General features: G+C 44.1%; 1 protein-coding gene across 1 annotated transcript in view; it reads left to right on the top strand.

The window, feature by feature from the left end:
- Nucleotides 1–8,017: 8,017 nt before the first annotated feature.
- LOC309565194 (uncharacterized protein) overlaps nucleotides 8,018–16,166 on the top strand; it is a gene marked incomplete at both ends in the record, with an annotated part of 239,729 nt that continues 231,580 nt past the window's right edge. The window contains one exon of the mRNA XM_082269988.1: nucleotides 8,018–8,288. Coding sequence (XP_082126114.1) covers nucleotides 8,018–8,288 — 271 coding nt within the window. The remainder of the gene's footprint in view (nucleotides 8,289–16,166) is intronic.

Here is a 16,166-nt window from a genome sequence, read left to right as displayed (position 1 = left end):
AGTCAGAGTCAGTTAACCCTACACTACACTATGGTCCCCTTACACTTAACACTTTCCCCACAAAAACTAGATTATTAAATCTAACTATAGTGGAAAATAGTACCCTAACTACACTAGATATCCCTTTCCTCACACTAATAATTGCTAAATGACACTTTGAAGCAGAAGTAACAGAACTGCTTCCACTCTCTTCCACAGCCCTGTATTAAAATGGTAGAGATTTGGCGGGGCTATCTTATATACTGGGGGGCGTATTCACTAATGATTGGCCTCTGGACCACCTAGTCACTCCAATCACATTCCTAGCATTCTCCTGCCCCCTCAATTGGGTTTTACTGATGGTTCTGGTCCAATCATGGGCTTTTAAAGCCCAGTTCCTGTCCCATTGCATTTTGGTCGGTTCTGGTTGCCGAATTCCGAACTTTTTCAGCAAAAAGTTCAGAATTCGGCCGAACCTCGAACAGTCAATGTTCGGGTCGAACTGATGGTCGACCCGAACCTTTCGATCATCCCTATTGAGCATCTGTGGGGCATCCTCAAATGGAAGCTGGAGGAGCGCAAGGTCTCTAACATCCACCAGCTCCGTAATGTCATCATGGAGGAGTGGAAAAGGACTCCAGTGGCAACCTGTGAAGCTCTGGTGAACTCCATGCCCAAGAGGGTTATTTCAGTGCCTGAAAATAATGGTGGCCAAAGAAAATATTGACACTTTAGGCCCAATTTGGACATTTTAACTTTGGGGTGTACAGGGGCGTATCGTGGGGTCGGCCAGAACGGCGCCTGCCAGGGGCACAGGCCGATGGGGGGGGCGCAAAATCACTGGCAGTGTAGTGTAGCAGACGCAGTGACTTACCGCTCCTCCATTCAGCCTGCACCCCCCGCAGCTAGCGCCCCCCGCTCCAATCCCGGAAGCCGCCTGGAGCTCTCTGTGTGTCCAGGACCAGGCAAGAGATGACAGTCTGTGTTGTAGCTCGGAGCTTGGTGCGATGCACGGCTCCCCTTGTTACAGGGCTCCGCCCACATGACCTCATCAGTCGGCTCCTAGGCAGCTCCAGGCTGGTGGATGAATGCACTCTCTCTCTCTCTGCAGTGACGGAAGGCCTGCTGGCCCCTCAGGTACCAGAAGCATTCTCTCCCGGTCACCCCCTCTCCCCCTGTCACCCCCCCCTCTCTCCCTGTCATCCGCCTCTCTGCCTGTCACCCCCCCTGTCATCCCCCCTCTCTCTCCCTGTCATCCCCCTCTCTCCCTGTCACCCCCTCTCCCCTGTCACCCTTCCTCTCTCCCTGTCATCCCCCTCTCTCCCTGTCATCCCCCCCATCACCCCCCCTCTATCTCCATGTCACCCCCCTCTCCCTCTCACCCCCTCTCTCCCTCTCACCCCCCTTTCTCCCTGTAACCTCTCTCTCTCTCTCTGTCATCCCCCTCTCTCCCTGTCATCCCTCCTCTCTCTCCCTGTCATCCCCCTCTCTCCCTGTCACCCCCTCTCTCCCTTCAACCCCCCTCTCTCTCTGTCACCCCCTCTCTCCCTGTCACCCCCCATATCCCCCTGTAACCCCCCTCTCTCCCTGTCACCCCCTCTCTCTCCCTGTCATCCCTCTCTCTCCCTGTCACCCCCTCTCTCCCTCTCACCCCCTCTCTCCCTCTCACCCCCCTCTCTCCCTGTAACCCCCTCTCTCTCCCTGTAACCTCCCCTCTCTCCCTGTCACCCCCTCTCTCCCTGTCACCCCCCTCTCTCCCTGTCACCCTCCCTGTCACCCCCCTTTATCCCTGTCACCCCCTCTCTCCCTGTCACCCTTCCTGTCACCCCCCCTCTCTCCCTGTCACCCCCCTTTCTCCCTGTCACCCTCCCTGTCACCCCCCTCTCTCCCTGTCACCCTCCTCTCTCCCTGTCACCCCCCTCTCTCCCTGTCACCCCCTCTCTTCCTGTCACCCCCCTTTCTCCCTGTCACCCTCCCTGGCACCCCCTCTCTCCCTGACACCCTCCCTGTCACCCCCTCTCTCCCTGTCACCCTCCCTGTCACCCCCTCTCTACCTGTCACCCTCCCTGTCACCCCCCTCTCTACCTGTCACCCCTCTCTCCCTGTCACCCCCCCTTTCTCCCTGTCACCCCCCTCTTTCCCTGTCACCTCCCTGTCACCTGACTGTCACCCTCTCTCTCTCCATGTCACCCCCTCTCTCTCCCTGTCACCCCCTCTCTCTCTCTCTCCCTGCCAACCCCTCTCTCCCTGTCACCCCCCTCTCACTCCCTGTCCCCCCTCTCACTCCCTGTCCCCCTCTCACTCCCTGTCACCCCTTCTCTCTCTCTCTCTCTCTCTCTCTCTCTCTGTCACCCCTTCTCTCTCTCTCTGTCACCCCTTTCTCTCTCTCTCTCTGTCACCCCCTTCTTTCTCTCTCTCTCTCTCTGTCTTCCCCTTCTCTCTCTCTGTCACCCCCTCTCTCTGACAAACCCCCAGTCTCTCTCTTCCTGTCACCCCCTTTCTCCCTGTCACCCTCCCTGGCACCCCCCTCTCTCCCTGTCACCCTCCCTGTCACCCCCCTCTCTCCCTGTCACCCTCCCTGTCACCCCCTCTCTACCTGTCACCCCCCTCTCTCCCTGTCACCCCCCCCTTTCTCCCTGTCACCCCCCTCTTTCCCTGTCGCCTCCCTGTCACCTGACTGTCACCCTCTCTCTCTCTCCATGTCACCCCCTCTCTCTCCCTGTCACCCCCTCTCTCTCGCTCTCCCTGCCAACCCCTCTCTCCCTGTCACCCCCCTCTCACTCCCTGTCCCCCCTCTCACACTCTCTCTGTCACCCCCTTCTTTCTCTCTCTCTCTCTGTCTTCCCCTTATCTCTCTCTGTCACCCCCTCTCTCTGACAAACCCCCTGTCTCTCTCTGTCAAACCCTCTCTCTCTCGGGGGGGGGGGAGGCCCGATACAGCTTTTCGCTAAGGGCGCTGGAGACCCTAGGAACGCCTCTGGGGGTGTACTCACTTTTGTTGCCAGTGGTTTAGACATTATTGGCTATGTGTTGAGTTATTTTGAGGGGACGGCAAATTTACACTGTTATACAAGCTGTACACTCACTGCTTTACATTGTAGCAAAGTGTCATTTCTTCAGTGTTGTCACATGAAAAGGTAGAATAAAATATTTACAAAAAATGTGAGGGATGTACTCACTTTTGTGAGATACTGTAACTATTCATCCCGAAACAAACCGCACATAACTATTCATCTCTGTGTATCGCCTGAGGCCAGTCACTTCACTAGGTATATGTAAAGTTTTACAACCACTTTAAAGCCTGAGACTTTTCTTCTGTTTTATGTTTTGTTTTGTTTAACAGATCCTTACCAATCTGGACCTTTAAGATTTACACCCAAACATGCTACTCTCTTCAGAAAGACCCTCAATGGCTGCTTTGACAGATCCGATGTGGCTATGTATACATTTTAAAAAGAGAATAAAGCGTGAATAGGGGTGGGGAGTCTTTTTATTTCAAATAAAATTGTTTACAAAGCTGTCTGTGTTTCCTTTTCTATTATTTTCGTCAGACAAAGGGTTAGATGTCCCTTTAGTTGTCCTCCAGGAGCTTGGGGAGACACCTTTCCCAACATGTAGAAGTGATCACTTCTACTATCCGGCAGCTAAAAATCACTTCTACTAGCTGGCAGCTAAAATTACTTCTACTAGCCGGCAACTAAAAATTACTTCTACTAGCCGGCAACTAAAAATCACTTCTTCTAGCTGGCAGCTAAAAATTACTTCTACTAGCCGGCAGCAAAAAATCACTTCTACTAGCTGGCAAAGGTGTTTCCAAAACTGGTGTCCATGGACCCTCTAACTTCTATTTTCATCAAGCAAAGGTGTAAAATGTCTCTTTAGCTGTTCACCAGGGGCAGATGGACCTTTACTTCCACTTGAAGCCCTCACCTACTCTGAAGGTTCAAGAGAACCCGAACAGGTTGCTTCTCATCTGAGCTTGTTTTTTGGGAGGGGGGTCCCATTTTACCATCCTTCCACCCAACCAATAAGCAGGACAGTCATCGTTCTGTAAAATTACACTTTTATTAAAAAAAGTATTATAATAACGAGAAAATTAGAAGAAAATATAAAAAAAAGACAAATAAACGAAGCAGGAAAAAAGCATAGCAAATGCTTAAAAGTATACTAACCTCTCTATTTTTTATTTATATAAAATTCCCATCACCCTGTCTACTTGCTGACATTTTAGAACAGGCAGACAGTGGTAGTCCCTGGATCGGAAGCAAGCAAGGACCGTAAGTCATCCAGTCTTCTGTCTCTGTTCTCTCTCTTATCTCTCTCACTGTCCCAATATTTGTTTTATCTTTGTGTTCGGAACTGTCATTTTTTTTATAGTCTAAAGATGGTATTAATATATTTTTTAAACCCCTCTCAACCAGGAAAAATTGCCTTTAATTCAACTGGAACAAGCAATGTCACGTTATCTTGGGAAGAACCAACTGATGAGACGGATGTGATCTATGAAGTGAATTATTGGAATACCTCTTCCACTTTTACTGTAGAAAGTAAGAAGGCCGTTGTCACCCTTCGGAGTCTGACGTCTGGGAGGAAATACAGCTTTGACGTAGTGAGAGTTGGAGGGTCTAGAAATGGACATTTTGTTGGATCTGTGTTTACAAGTAAGTTCTACATTGCTTAACCACTTGCCTACCGGGCACTGAAACCCCCTTCCTGCCCAGGCCAATTCTCAGCTTTCAGCGCTTACACACTTTGAATGATAATTGCGCGGTCATGCAACGCTGTACCCATATGACATTTATTTTATCATTTTATTCAAATAGAGCTTTCTTTTGGTGGTATTTAATCACCACTGGGGTTTTTATTTTTTCCTGAACAAACAAAAAAAGACTGGCATTTTGAAATAAAAAAAAAAAAGTTTTATAGTTTGTTGTACAATTTTGCAAACAGGTAATTTTTCTCCTTCAATATTGTGGGCTGATGAGGCAGCATTGATGGGCCCTGATAGGCACTGATAAGCTGCACTGATGGGCACTGATAGGCTGCACTGATGGGCACTAATAGGTGACACTGATGAGCATTGATACGGCGGCACTGATGGGCACTAATAGGTGACACTGATGGGCACTGATAAGGCGGCACTGATGGGCCCTGATAGGCACTGATAGGCTTATATTTATTCTATTCTATTTTCTATTCTATTTTATTCTTTTATTTTCTTTTATTATTTTCTATTCTATTCAAATTAAAATTTATTCCATTTGAATCTGAGTTTATTCTATTCAAAATAAAAATTTCAGAAGAAGGTTATATTCTTGCTATTTTATTCTATTCTATTGCATTTTTTTCTATTCTATTCTCTTTTATATTCAATTATTTTCTTTTCTATTCTATTTGAATTCAGATTTAATCTAATTGAAATTTGAATTTCAGAAGATAGTTACATTCTTTCTATTCTATTATTTTTTTTATTCTATTCTATTCCTTTATTTTCCATTCTATTTTATTTTGTTCTTTTATTTTCTGTTCTATTTTGTTCTGTTTTACTCTATTCTTTTCTATTATATTATTTTATTTTCTAGTCTATTCCTTTATTTTCTATTCTATGCTTGTATTTTATATTCTATTTTTTCTATTCTTTTATTTTGTCTTCTGTTCTGTTTTACTCTATTATATTCCATTATTTTCTGCTCTGTTCTATTCTATTCTATTCCTTTATTTTATATTCTATTTTATCCTATACAGAAATTCAAATTTGATTCAAAAACATTTTGAAAACAATTCAAATTTGATAAGAAAATTAATTGAATTTGATTAGAAAATGATTCAAATTCGATTCAAATTTCATTATTTTTGATTCGTTTAAACTCCTTACTATTGGTATTTGGAAATTCGGATACATCCAAAATCCCGAATAACGAAAAGTTTGTCCGAATTTTGATCCAAAACTAAACAAACTGCACATGTCTAATTTGCCTTTAGTAAATCAACCCCCTTCTTTCCTGCAGTCTTCAGGCAAGTCCACTGACATCACGGGTCCTTCCTCTTCTGTCTTAGTGGCAGCTGCCAGAAGTCTTTCTTCCATGACTGAGTGGGGCTGATGTGTGACATGGGAGCACTGCTCAGCACTGTGAGCCCAGGGGGTATGTTCATGGCAGCCTGAGCTCAGAGAAAGCAGGTTGAAGGACACTGGGTGTCATTAAATCTAGAGGATTGAAGACATTGTTTTGCAGAAAAGAAGTACTGTGGGGAACAGCTCTGGGTTGAAGGTGACTATTGCAGCAAATGTGTTTTTTAAAAACACATGGAGCGCCACGCCAAACACCAGGCAGAACTGATCTGGTGACTCCCACCACTGGCGGGTGCCAGCATCTGGTAACAGCTTATCCCAAGCTCTCTGTGAAATGTCTAATGTCAAAGATAGAATGCCGAACACCAAAGACAGCCCATTCTATGAGTAAGGGAGTGGCTTCAGATCTGTCTCCTCGTAGGCCACACCCCCTCTAATATGTTTCACCCTCAAACAGGGCTTAATCATAGAGGTGGGTGTGACCTGGGAGGAGACAGGCTGAAGCCCCTCCTTTACTCATTGACAGATCGGCTGTCTTCAGTGTGTGGCATCCTATCTTTGACATTAACCACTTCTGGACCGGAAGGATTTTCCGCCTTAATGACCAGGCCATTTTTTTGCGATTCGGCACTGCATTAATTTAATGGACAATTGCGCGGTCATGCAACGCTTTACCCAAATACAATTGATGTCCTTTATTCTCCCACAAATAGAGCTTTCTTTTGGTGGCATTTGATCACCTCTGCGATTTTTATTTTTTGCGCTATAAACAAAAAAAGAGCGACAATTCTGACAAAAATAACAATATTTTTTACTTTCTGCTATATAACATTCTCCCCCCAAAAAATTAATTTTTTTAAAAATAAATCCTTTCTGTTTTTGATAAATATCTTTTTTTAAACCCAGTGTTGTGATTACTGGGTATCTGTGCTGTGTACAATGCAGATAGATAATAGCTGGTAACTGGGGGTGCACATAAGTTTGTGAAAAGAGCAGACCACCCGAGGTAATGCCCATTTGCTATGTTCAGCCTCTATGATTAACCGCTTCTGGACCGGAAGGTTTTACCCCCTAATGGCAAGACCATTTTTTGCGATTCGGCACTGCAATAATTTAATTGACATTTGCACGGCCATGCAACGCTTTACCCAAATAATATTGATACAGTAGAGATATAAAATTAGCGCTATGATCACATGGAAGGGTAAGCAGCTATACACCAGGATAGGTCAAACCTAACAACACCTATAACATACAATAAAAAGAAATAAAGTGCAGAGCTAAAACATAAAAGGTGCATATAATCATTAAAAATGTATTAAAATGCATAAAACACATGTGAAGTCCATAAAGTCCTTTAGAAAGTCCTTAGAAATGACTAATCTCCATTGTGAGAGAGGTAGGAAAATACACCACTGCAACCGTGATTCCTCCACCACAGAAAATACAGCCTCTCACCTCCTGCATTCGACCACTAGGGGTCACTAAGCTTATCAGCAGTAATGGAAGACAGTCAGATTATCAACAGTGCAACGGTGTCCACAAATTTCATAGGATCCCAAAGAACTCATATGAGGATATCCGAAAAAATAAATGAAAGAGATCTAGTGCTCTCCGTATAATGAGGACATTTATTAAATAAGCATAAAGGAATAAAACTCACAGGAATGGCACTGACACAGTGCTAAGGTACAGACATGTGTTCACAGACATCGGAGCGCCGTGGGTGATGTCAGACTCCTCTCCCCGTACACGTTACGTCAGTAGGCGTGACTGACGTAACGCGTACAGGGGGAGGAGTCTGACGTCACCCGCGGCCCTCCGATGCTCCGAAAATTGCTAATCTTGTTATTATGAACACAGATATAGTTTTAAATATTCTATAGATAAGCAATATATATTATAATTATTTATTATATATATGTATGTTATAATTGTAACATTGGTATTTCTTTGTTTTTAGAACCAATGCCGGTAAAAAGCTTGTGGGGCTCTCTGTCTTCCGCTGACTCAATTTCCCTATTTTGGACCAAGCCGGACGAATATCAGAGCACTTACAGCTACAGAGTACAGACAAAGGTCACATTGACATCTGCACTGATAAGTAATATAAAAGTGACCAATGAAACAGCTACAATAACAAACCTGATACCAGGAGAGACCTATTCATTCACCGTATTCACAACAGCTGCTGATAATGTCACCAAATCTGAGCCCGTGTCACTGACTACCGCCACATGTAAGTTATGTTCTGACTGTAGAACCTATTTTACAATGTTATTCATCATGATTAGGGCTTTTCTTCAGTGGAATTGTGGGGGACCCAGTTCTAGCACCTCCAGCACTGAATGTATGTAATGGCAAAGGATGCTGGAGGGTCTATTGATGCTAGCTGCTGGGGTATTTATTATTGTTGGAGGGAATCTTTTGTTGAGGGAGGCGCTATTGTTGCTAGACATGTGCCATGTAGGGATCGACTGATTATCGGCAAAGCCGATATATTGAGGGCCGATATGCACTTTCCCCGTTATATCGGAATCGGCCCCGGAGGTTACTGATATTACCGATATTTCAGAAAGTGCTGTACAGGAGTGATGGCTGCAGCTAGAGGCATCACCCCGGTACCGGCGTCCATAGTCGAGGGTCGGCTGTCTTTTAATGACAACCAATGCGGCTGAGAAACCGCTCCCCTCCCTCCCGCCGCTTTCCGCGGCTCGCCCGGGTCTCCCGTCCCACCAGGAGACCCGAGCAACCAGCCTGCAGGGCCGCTGAAGACCCGATCAAAGCCGCATTCGGCTCTGATCAGGTCTCCATGCGAAAATCCAGAAGTGATGTCATGACATCACTTCCGGGTACTGGCGCCAGATTAAAAACAATGACAGCATTCAAAACAGCCAAACTTGGCATTTTGAATGCTTTTAAGTGTAGAGGAGGGGTTTAGGGTCTTTCAGACCCCCAGATCCCTCCACAAGCGTACCTGTCAAGTAAAAAAAAATATATATATTTTTTAAATGTACGAAAATATCGGCCCATAACGGCCGATACCGATACGCAATGACTAAAATATCGGTATCGGCAATGAAAAAACTATATTGGTCGATCACTAGTGCCATGTAACATCCCTAAACCTTGTGGACAGCCTACTCAGAAGAGTTGAAGCTCTCATAGCTGCAAAGGGTGGGCCAACTCAATATTCAACCCTACGGACTAATGCTGGCCATGAGCTATACGAAAAAATCGTTCAAACTAATTTTCGGAAAACGAACACTCGGCCATGAGAGCAGACAGTCGCGTCATGTGATGACCAATAAATCGTTCCATGGACATAAATTAATTTGTTTTTTATTTGTTTTTGTTTTTTACATACACATACACCTAGTGCAAACAGTTTGGACGAGCAACGCATTAACCTTTCAAAAAAACATAGAATATGGACACTAGGGACTTTGTAGGTGCATAAAATAAACCAAGTAGGTTATATTGAAACCCAAAAAGGTTCAAATAAACAAAAAATATGAAAAAGAAAAGGAATTATAAAAATTTTTATAAATGCACATGGACACTTTATTTTGAATTATGAATTCATGGGTTATGGACTTTTAAATATGTGATTTGTTGATGCACTTTTTGATATTATTTAGTAATTCATTATACAAATATATGCATTTATCAAGGTTTCACTGAATTTTCAAAAGTATATTTTTAATTATGTGCACTGATGTGTAATGCTTTAATCATGTGTATTGGTTTGTAGTTTGGTTTTCATTTAAAGGGACAGCACACTTTTTTATTTTTAGTGTAGTTGGACTTTAATGTGTTGGTTATTTGAAGTCCATTTAAAGTGATTGTAAAGCCTCTTTTTTTTTTTTAAATTAATAAACATGTTATACTTACCTGCCCTGTGAAGTGGTTTTGCACAGAGAAGCCCGGATCCTCCTCCCTTGAGTTCCCCCGCAGCAAGCAGCTTGAGCCGAGCTGCTGGTTCATGTGTCTATTCAGACACGGAGCTGCCGTTTGCCTCCGCCCCCTCTTTCCTGATTGACTGACTGACTTTGATTGACTGCCGCAGGAGCCAATGGCCTTGCTGCTGTGTCTCAGCCAATCAGGAGGGAGAGTCCTGGACTTGGGGACATCACTGGACAGAGATGGGGCTCGGGTAAGTATTAGGGGGTGCTGGGGAGGCTGCTACACACAGAACAAATTTGCAGTGCATAGCACATTGCTCCTGCGCTCAGAAACAGGGTACCCAGACCACTCCTATCACAGAACTCTGTTGACATCCCCAGTGACTAAGGCTTTGCTGCCCTCTAGGACCGGGGTGGTCAACAAAGTATTGCAACCACACCCATGAGGGAGGAGCCGTTTCAAGGCTCCATGGGTGAGGTACAGATCACTTTTGCTATATAAACTGGTGGTCTAGATGTGGCTCCTTGGCTCTGAGGAAGAGGCGAAGCCTCAAAACGCATCAGCCGTCATTCTATCAAAGACAGTGGACATTGCAACAATGGAATGAATTTGATATGCTGGTTTACTACTTCTGTTTGAAAGTAGCCATTTTTATTTTGTACTAATAAAGCCTTACTCAGGAAAATGCACTAGGCTGGTGAGCCTTTTCTTTGTTTTTTGTTTGCTACACATAGGAAGCCTTTTTATCTTAATGCATATAATGCATTAAAGTGGTGTTCCAGCTTTGGAAAAAGAATTAAAAGTCAGCAGCTTCAAATCCTGTATCTGCTGACTTTTAATATATAGACACTTACCTGTCCAGGGAGCCCGCAATGTCAGCACCCAGCAGACGATTTTTGGATGGGCTTCTGGGTGCTGCCACCGCCATTCACTTTAAGGGAAACCAGCAATGAAGCCTTTCAGCTTCACAGCCGGTTCCCTACTGCGTATGCATGAAGCGCGATGCGCATTCTTATCGGCTCAGCGTCGGTGGAAGGGGAAAGGGGCACGCGGCACTGTCTCCCGAAAGTAGGAAAGTAGGAAGTAGGTTCCCCCCTCCCCCCTGAAATGTGCCAAATGTGGAACCGGAGGGGGGGAGGAAGCAGATGCGTGGTAGTTCCAATTTCGGGTGGAACTCCACTTTAGGATAAAAAACCTTCTACCTTTACAACTCCTTTAATAGTACATGTCAATCTGAAACTATTCTTTCCACATGGTGACAACGCGGCTGCAAGATTTAACTGTAGAGCTATCAGCCTTGCAACCCTGATAAAGGAAGTGGGAAGACAATGGCGGCCCATCCATTGGGGCCGCAGGGGCACCGTCCCCCATATCCATCCGTCCGACCCCCTAATCTACATGCAGGGCGCCGGATGCATGGATTCCAATGGGGTTTTCTTTTTTGAAGCACATGATTGGAGCCAGAGGCTCTAATAGGCTCAAAAAAAAGGGGGAGGGGGGCTCAGGGCACAGAGCACTGTGCCCTGAGCACATCCAGTTGTGTGACAATAGCGAATGAATATTCACTATTGCCATACTGATTCTCCTCCTGGCAAATCAGGAAGCGGGTCCTGAGACCCGTTTCCCGATTAGCCGAAAGGAGAAGCCATGCTATTGGCCAAGGAGGAGGGAGGAGATGCAGGGGAAGCCCATGGAGGAGACTGAGGAGGAAGCTGCCACTGCCGCCGCTGCCTGCCCAGGGTGAGTAAGCCAGCGACTGGGGAGAGGGGGGGGTAGGTGTGCGGGCTGGAGCTGGTGTAGGCCGGGGGGGCGGGGTTAGGTGTGCGGGCTTGAGCTGGTGTGGTCCAGGGGGGGTATGGTGTGGTCCGTCTGTTGCCCCTCCCCGACCCATGGAGCACCAGCTGCCACTTTGGGAAGATAAGGGATCTACTGGCAGGAACAACAGGTAATAATGAAATATGACAGATGGGACTTGGAAAAAACTAAATCTACAATGTTACTGTTAGTGAAAGACTGCATCATATCCTGTTATGTCATTTTTATATTTAGTCCACATTTTACACTTTAACTTACCTGTAAATGGAGACATTTTACTAATGCTGATTTATTTTCAGGGCCTTTAGAGATTCCAGACAGTGTGAAGATTGTCCGGTCATCCTCTGGGGAAGCTATGAAGATCACCTTCCAAGGTTTTGACACTCCAAATGGAGCCATAGTGGCTTATGCTGTCATCATGACAACTGATTTAAGTGGTAGGCATAGCAAACTTTATAGAATTATATTAACTATCAGCATAACTAGTACACTGAGTAGTGATCGACCAATATAATTTTTTTATTGCCTATACTGATATTTTGGTCATCACATATCGGTATCGGCCGATATTTTCGCACATTTAAAAAAAAAAATGTTTCTTGACAGGTACTCTTGTGGAGGGATCTGGGGGTCTAAAAGACCCCAAACCCCTCCTCGGCACTTAAAAGCATTCAAAACGCCAAGTTTGGCTGTTTTGAATGCTGTAATTTTTTTGAATTTGGCGCCGAGTACCCGGAAGTGATGTCATGATATCACTTCCAGGTTTTTACACGGAGACCCGATCAGAGCCGAATTCGGCTTTGATCGGGTCTTCGGCGACCATGCAGGCTGGTTGTCCGGGTCTCCCGGGGGAATGGGAGACCCGGGCGAGCCGCAGAAGGCGGCGGAAGGGGGGGACGTCCCCTCCCGCTCCTTGTAATGACAGCCAAGCGGCTTCTCAGCCTCATCGGTTGTCATTACAAGACAGCCGACCGTCGGCTATGGATGCCGGTACCAGGGTGATGCCTCTAGCTGCAGCCATCACTCCGGTACAAGCACTTTCCCAAAATATCTGCAATATCGGTAACCTCAGGGGCCGATTCCGATGTGTCGGGGAAAGTGCATATCTGCCCTCGATATATCGGTATTGGTGTCCGTGAGTACAGGGGAGCTTGCCAAGGGGTCTGCCCAGGAAGGGGACCACTCCAGTGGCAAGAGTCAGCGGACGGGTGTCAGCACACAGGCAGTGAGAGTAAAGGGGGTGCCAAGTTGTTAACCCTGAAGAGACTATTCAAACGGGAACAGTCTATTAATCTTCACTTCAGTGGCAGGGTGAAGCAGCGGCCTTCTACAGCTAGTTGTCCTCAGAATTGTGCATAGTTACTAGTTGGAGTACCCCACTCATCCCTTCTCCCATCCCAGTTCTAAATAAAACACAAAAACCAAATCCCCTGGACTGATTATTGTCTGAGCCAAGAACTTTTGATGCCGTTTATCTACTGTCAGTTGCTAATGGTAACCCAGGGGACCCGTGAAGTGTAATTCTCAGCAGCCCTCTAGGGGGCAGTGCTGCATAAAAAAAAAAGAAAAAAGATCCCATGTGCATAAGTATTCACAGCCTTTGCCATGACATGTAAAATTGAGCTCAGGTGCATCATGTTTCCACTTATCATCCGTGAGATGTTTCTTGATTGGAGTCCAGCTGTGGTAAATTCACTTGATTGGACATGATTTGGAAAAGCGCACACCTGTCTATATAAGGTCCCATAGTTAATAGTGCATGTCAGAGCACAAACCAAGCCATGAAGTCCAAGGAATTGTCTGTAGACCTCGGAGACAGGATTGCCTTGAGGCACAGATCTGGGGAAGGGTACAGAACGCTTTCGGTAGCATTGAAGGTCCCAGTGAACACAGTGGCCTCCATCATTCGTAAATGGAAGAAGTTTGATATCACCAGGACTCTTCCTAGAGTGGGCTGCCCAGCCTAACTGAGCAATTGGGGAAGAAGGGCCTTAGTCAGGGAGGTAACCAATAACCTGATGGTCACTCTGACTCTCTGTGGAGAGAGAAGAACCTTCCAGAAGAACAACCATCTCTGCAGCACTCCACCAATCAGGCCTGTATGGTAGAGTGGCCAAACGGAAGCCACTCCTCAGTAAAAGGCACATGACAGCCCGCCTGGAGACATCCCTGATTAAAACCTGCTCCAGAGCGCTCTGGACCTCAGACTGGGGCGAATGTTCATCTTCCAACAGGACAACAACCCTAAGCACACAGCCAAGATAACAAAGGAGTGGCTATGGGACAACTCTGTAAAGGAGAATGTAGGAATAGGATCTATACTTTCTTGGCAACCTTCTTGCAACCCCAAAGTAGAAAGGATGAATAAGTGAGTCTAGACTGAAAGAGCATATATGGAATACCCCTTTTACACTACATAATTTAAACTGATTAGTCTTGCACTTTTTGAAGGATAGGGTTGCCTAAGTTTAATTTGCTTTAACTGTTGCTGAGATGCAATATAAGTCACATAGGGAGTATACTGGTTTCAATGAGGTTGGTTTACTGAAGGTATATAGTCTGTTATGGATTCCCCCCTCTTTTTTGATGTCCCCTGTTGCTGAGAGACAGTGATATCAGGTCTTGGAAGGGATCAGGTGTTTATTGCCTATCAAATGCTCTTACTCTTATCGTGATTTGGAAGTCTCTGGAGCTGGGTCAAGCAGGAGAAGGGCTGTAGATGTCCTTAAACCACTCACTGCGGTTCTTTCATCGCCATCTGGTGAGAGTCAGCATGTGGTGGCTGGGAATTTACACAAATTCAAGTTGTTGAAAACACCTGGGTGGATAACCTATTGAACATATATGCCTGCAATTCCTAAACATTTACTATATGTGGACTTTTAACATTTGCATATGTTGTCATATTTATGCATTTTTGTATTTCAAGCAATTGAATATATGTTGACTTTTTATATGTTAGCACAACTCCGTTTTTCCTATATTATTTTTAAACATCCCAGTGTATGGAGGCTGCTGCTTTAAATAGAAATAGGGGCGCTGGGTATATATTTTATCATATAGTCTGTTCACTTTTCAGGTGAAATTACACTTTACAAGGAAACTTTCTCCAGAGCCTAGTGGATTAGATGAAGCTCGGCTGACTTATATCATCCATCCATGTGCAAGCAAAAATTAAATTTTTTTAATTCCCCTGCATGTGATTGGGTATTCTCTGCAAAGGGAAATGTCGCCCCATTCATCCAAGCTCTGGGGAAAATGTCCTTGCAAAGTGCAATTCCCTTGCAAAATTAGCAGCCTATTCGCTTTTAGTAAATTAGCACCAATGAGTTAATTCACTTTATATTTTAAGAAGGACCAGTTACGCACAACTGTTTGGCAATGTGCAGCAAAAAGCAGATTCAGGAGTTAAAAAAGTATGCTTAGAAACATATTTTGATAACACTATTTAAAATTCTTTTTTTTTTTTTAACTGGGATACCAAAAACATTAAGCATTCACTCACAAAAAAAAAAAAAAAAAAAAGACAGAATAAAAATGAAAGTAAGAGTTTTATTTTTCAAGATAAAAAAATAAAAAAGCATGACAAACGCTATGAAATATAGAAAACATCATTTTGGTGTTGAAAGTAATTTAATTGGTCAATTGTCATGCTATCCCAGGGCTGAAACATTTCAAATATATAAAACAGTTTGTAAATCCTATAACTTTCACATAGACCAAATAATATGAACTTTTTTTTTTTTTTAACAATTGTATCAAAATACCTTTTGGCCTAAATTTCTAAAGAATAATTATTTATGTGCAAAGTTTTATAGCTGACACCAAAGGGGAAAAGTTTTGTTTTTGTTTTTTCAAAACGTTTGCTCTTTTTTCCACTATATAGTAAAAAATAAATATTGGTGATTTAATACCAGCAAAAGAGAGCTCTATCTGTCACATAAAAATGATATGCAAAATTTTGGGTACAGAATTGAATGGCCAAGCAAACTGTCAGTCAAAGTATCACTTTGCTAAAAAATGGAAAAATAGCCTGGACAGGAAGAGTGGTGGATTATGCAGGTCTTTAATTGGTTAAAAAAATATTTTTTAATACAGGGATACCTAAACATCATTTATTTTCTTTAAAAAAGACTGACTAAAAAGGAAAATAATTATTTATTTTAGGTAAAAAGAAAAAGGGAGGCCAAATTTCTCAATTATAGAAATCATTTTGGTGTTGAAAGTAATTTCATTGGTCAATTGTCATGCTATCCCAGGGCTGATACATTTTAAATATATAAAACAGTTTGTAAATCCTATAACCTTTTACACAGACCAATTTATTTATTTATTTTTTTTAACCAAAAGTAGCAGAATACATTTTGGCCTAAATTTTGAAAGAATAATTATTTAT

The sequence above is a fragment of the Pelophylax lessonae genome, assembly GCF_965119305.1.
Source record: "Pelophylax lessonae genome assembly, chromosome: 10".
In the NCBI taxonomy this organism is placed as follows: domain Eukaryota; kingdom Metazoa; phylum Chordata; class Amphibia; order Anura; family Ranidae; genus Pelophylax; species Pelophylax lessonae.
Note: the sequence above shows the minus strand (reverse complement) of the source record. Positions and strands in the feature narration are given on the sequence as shown.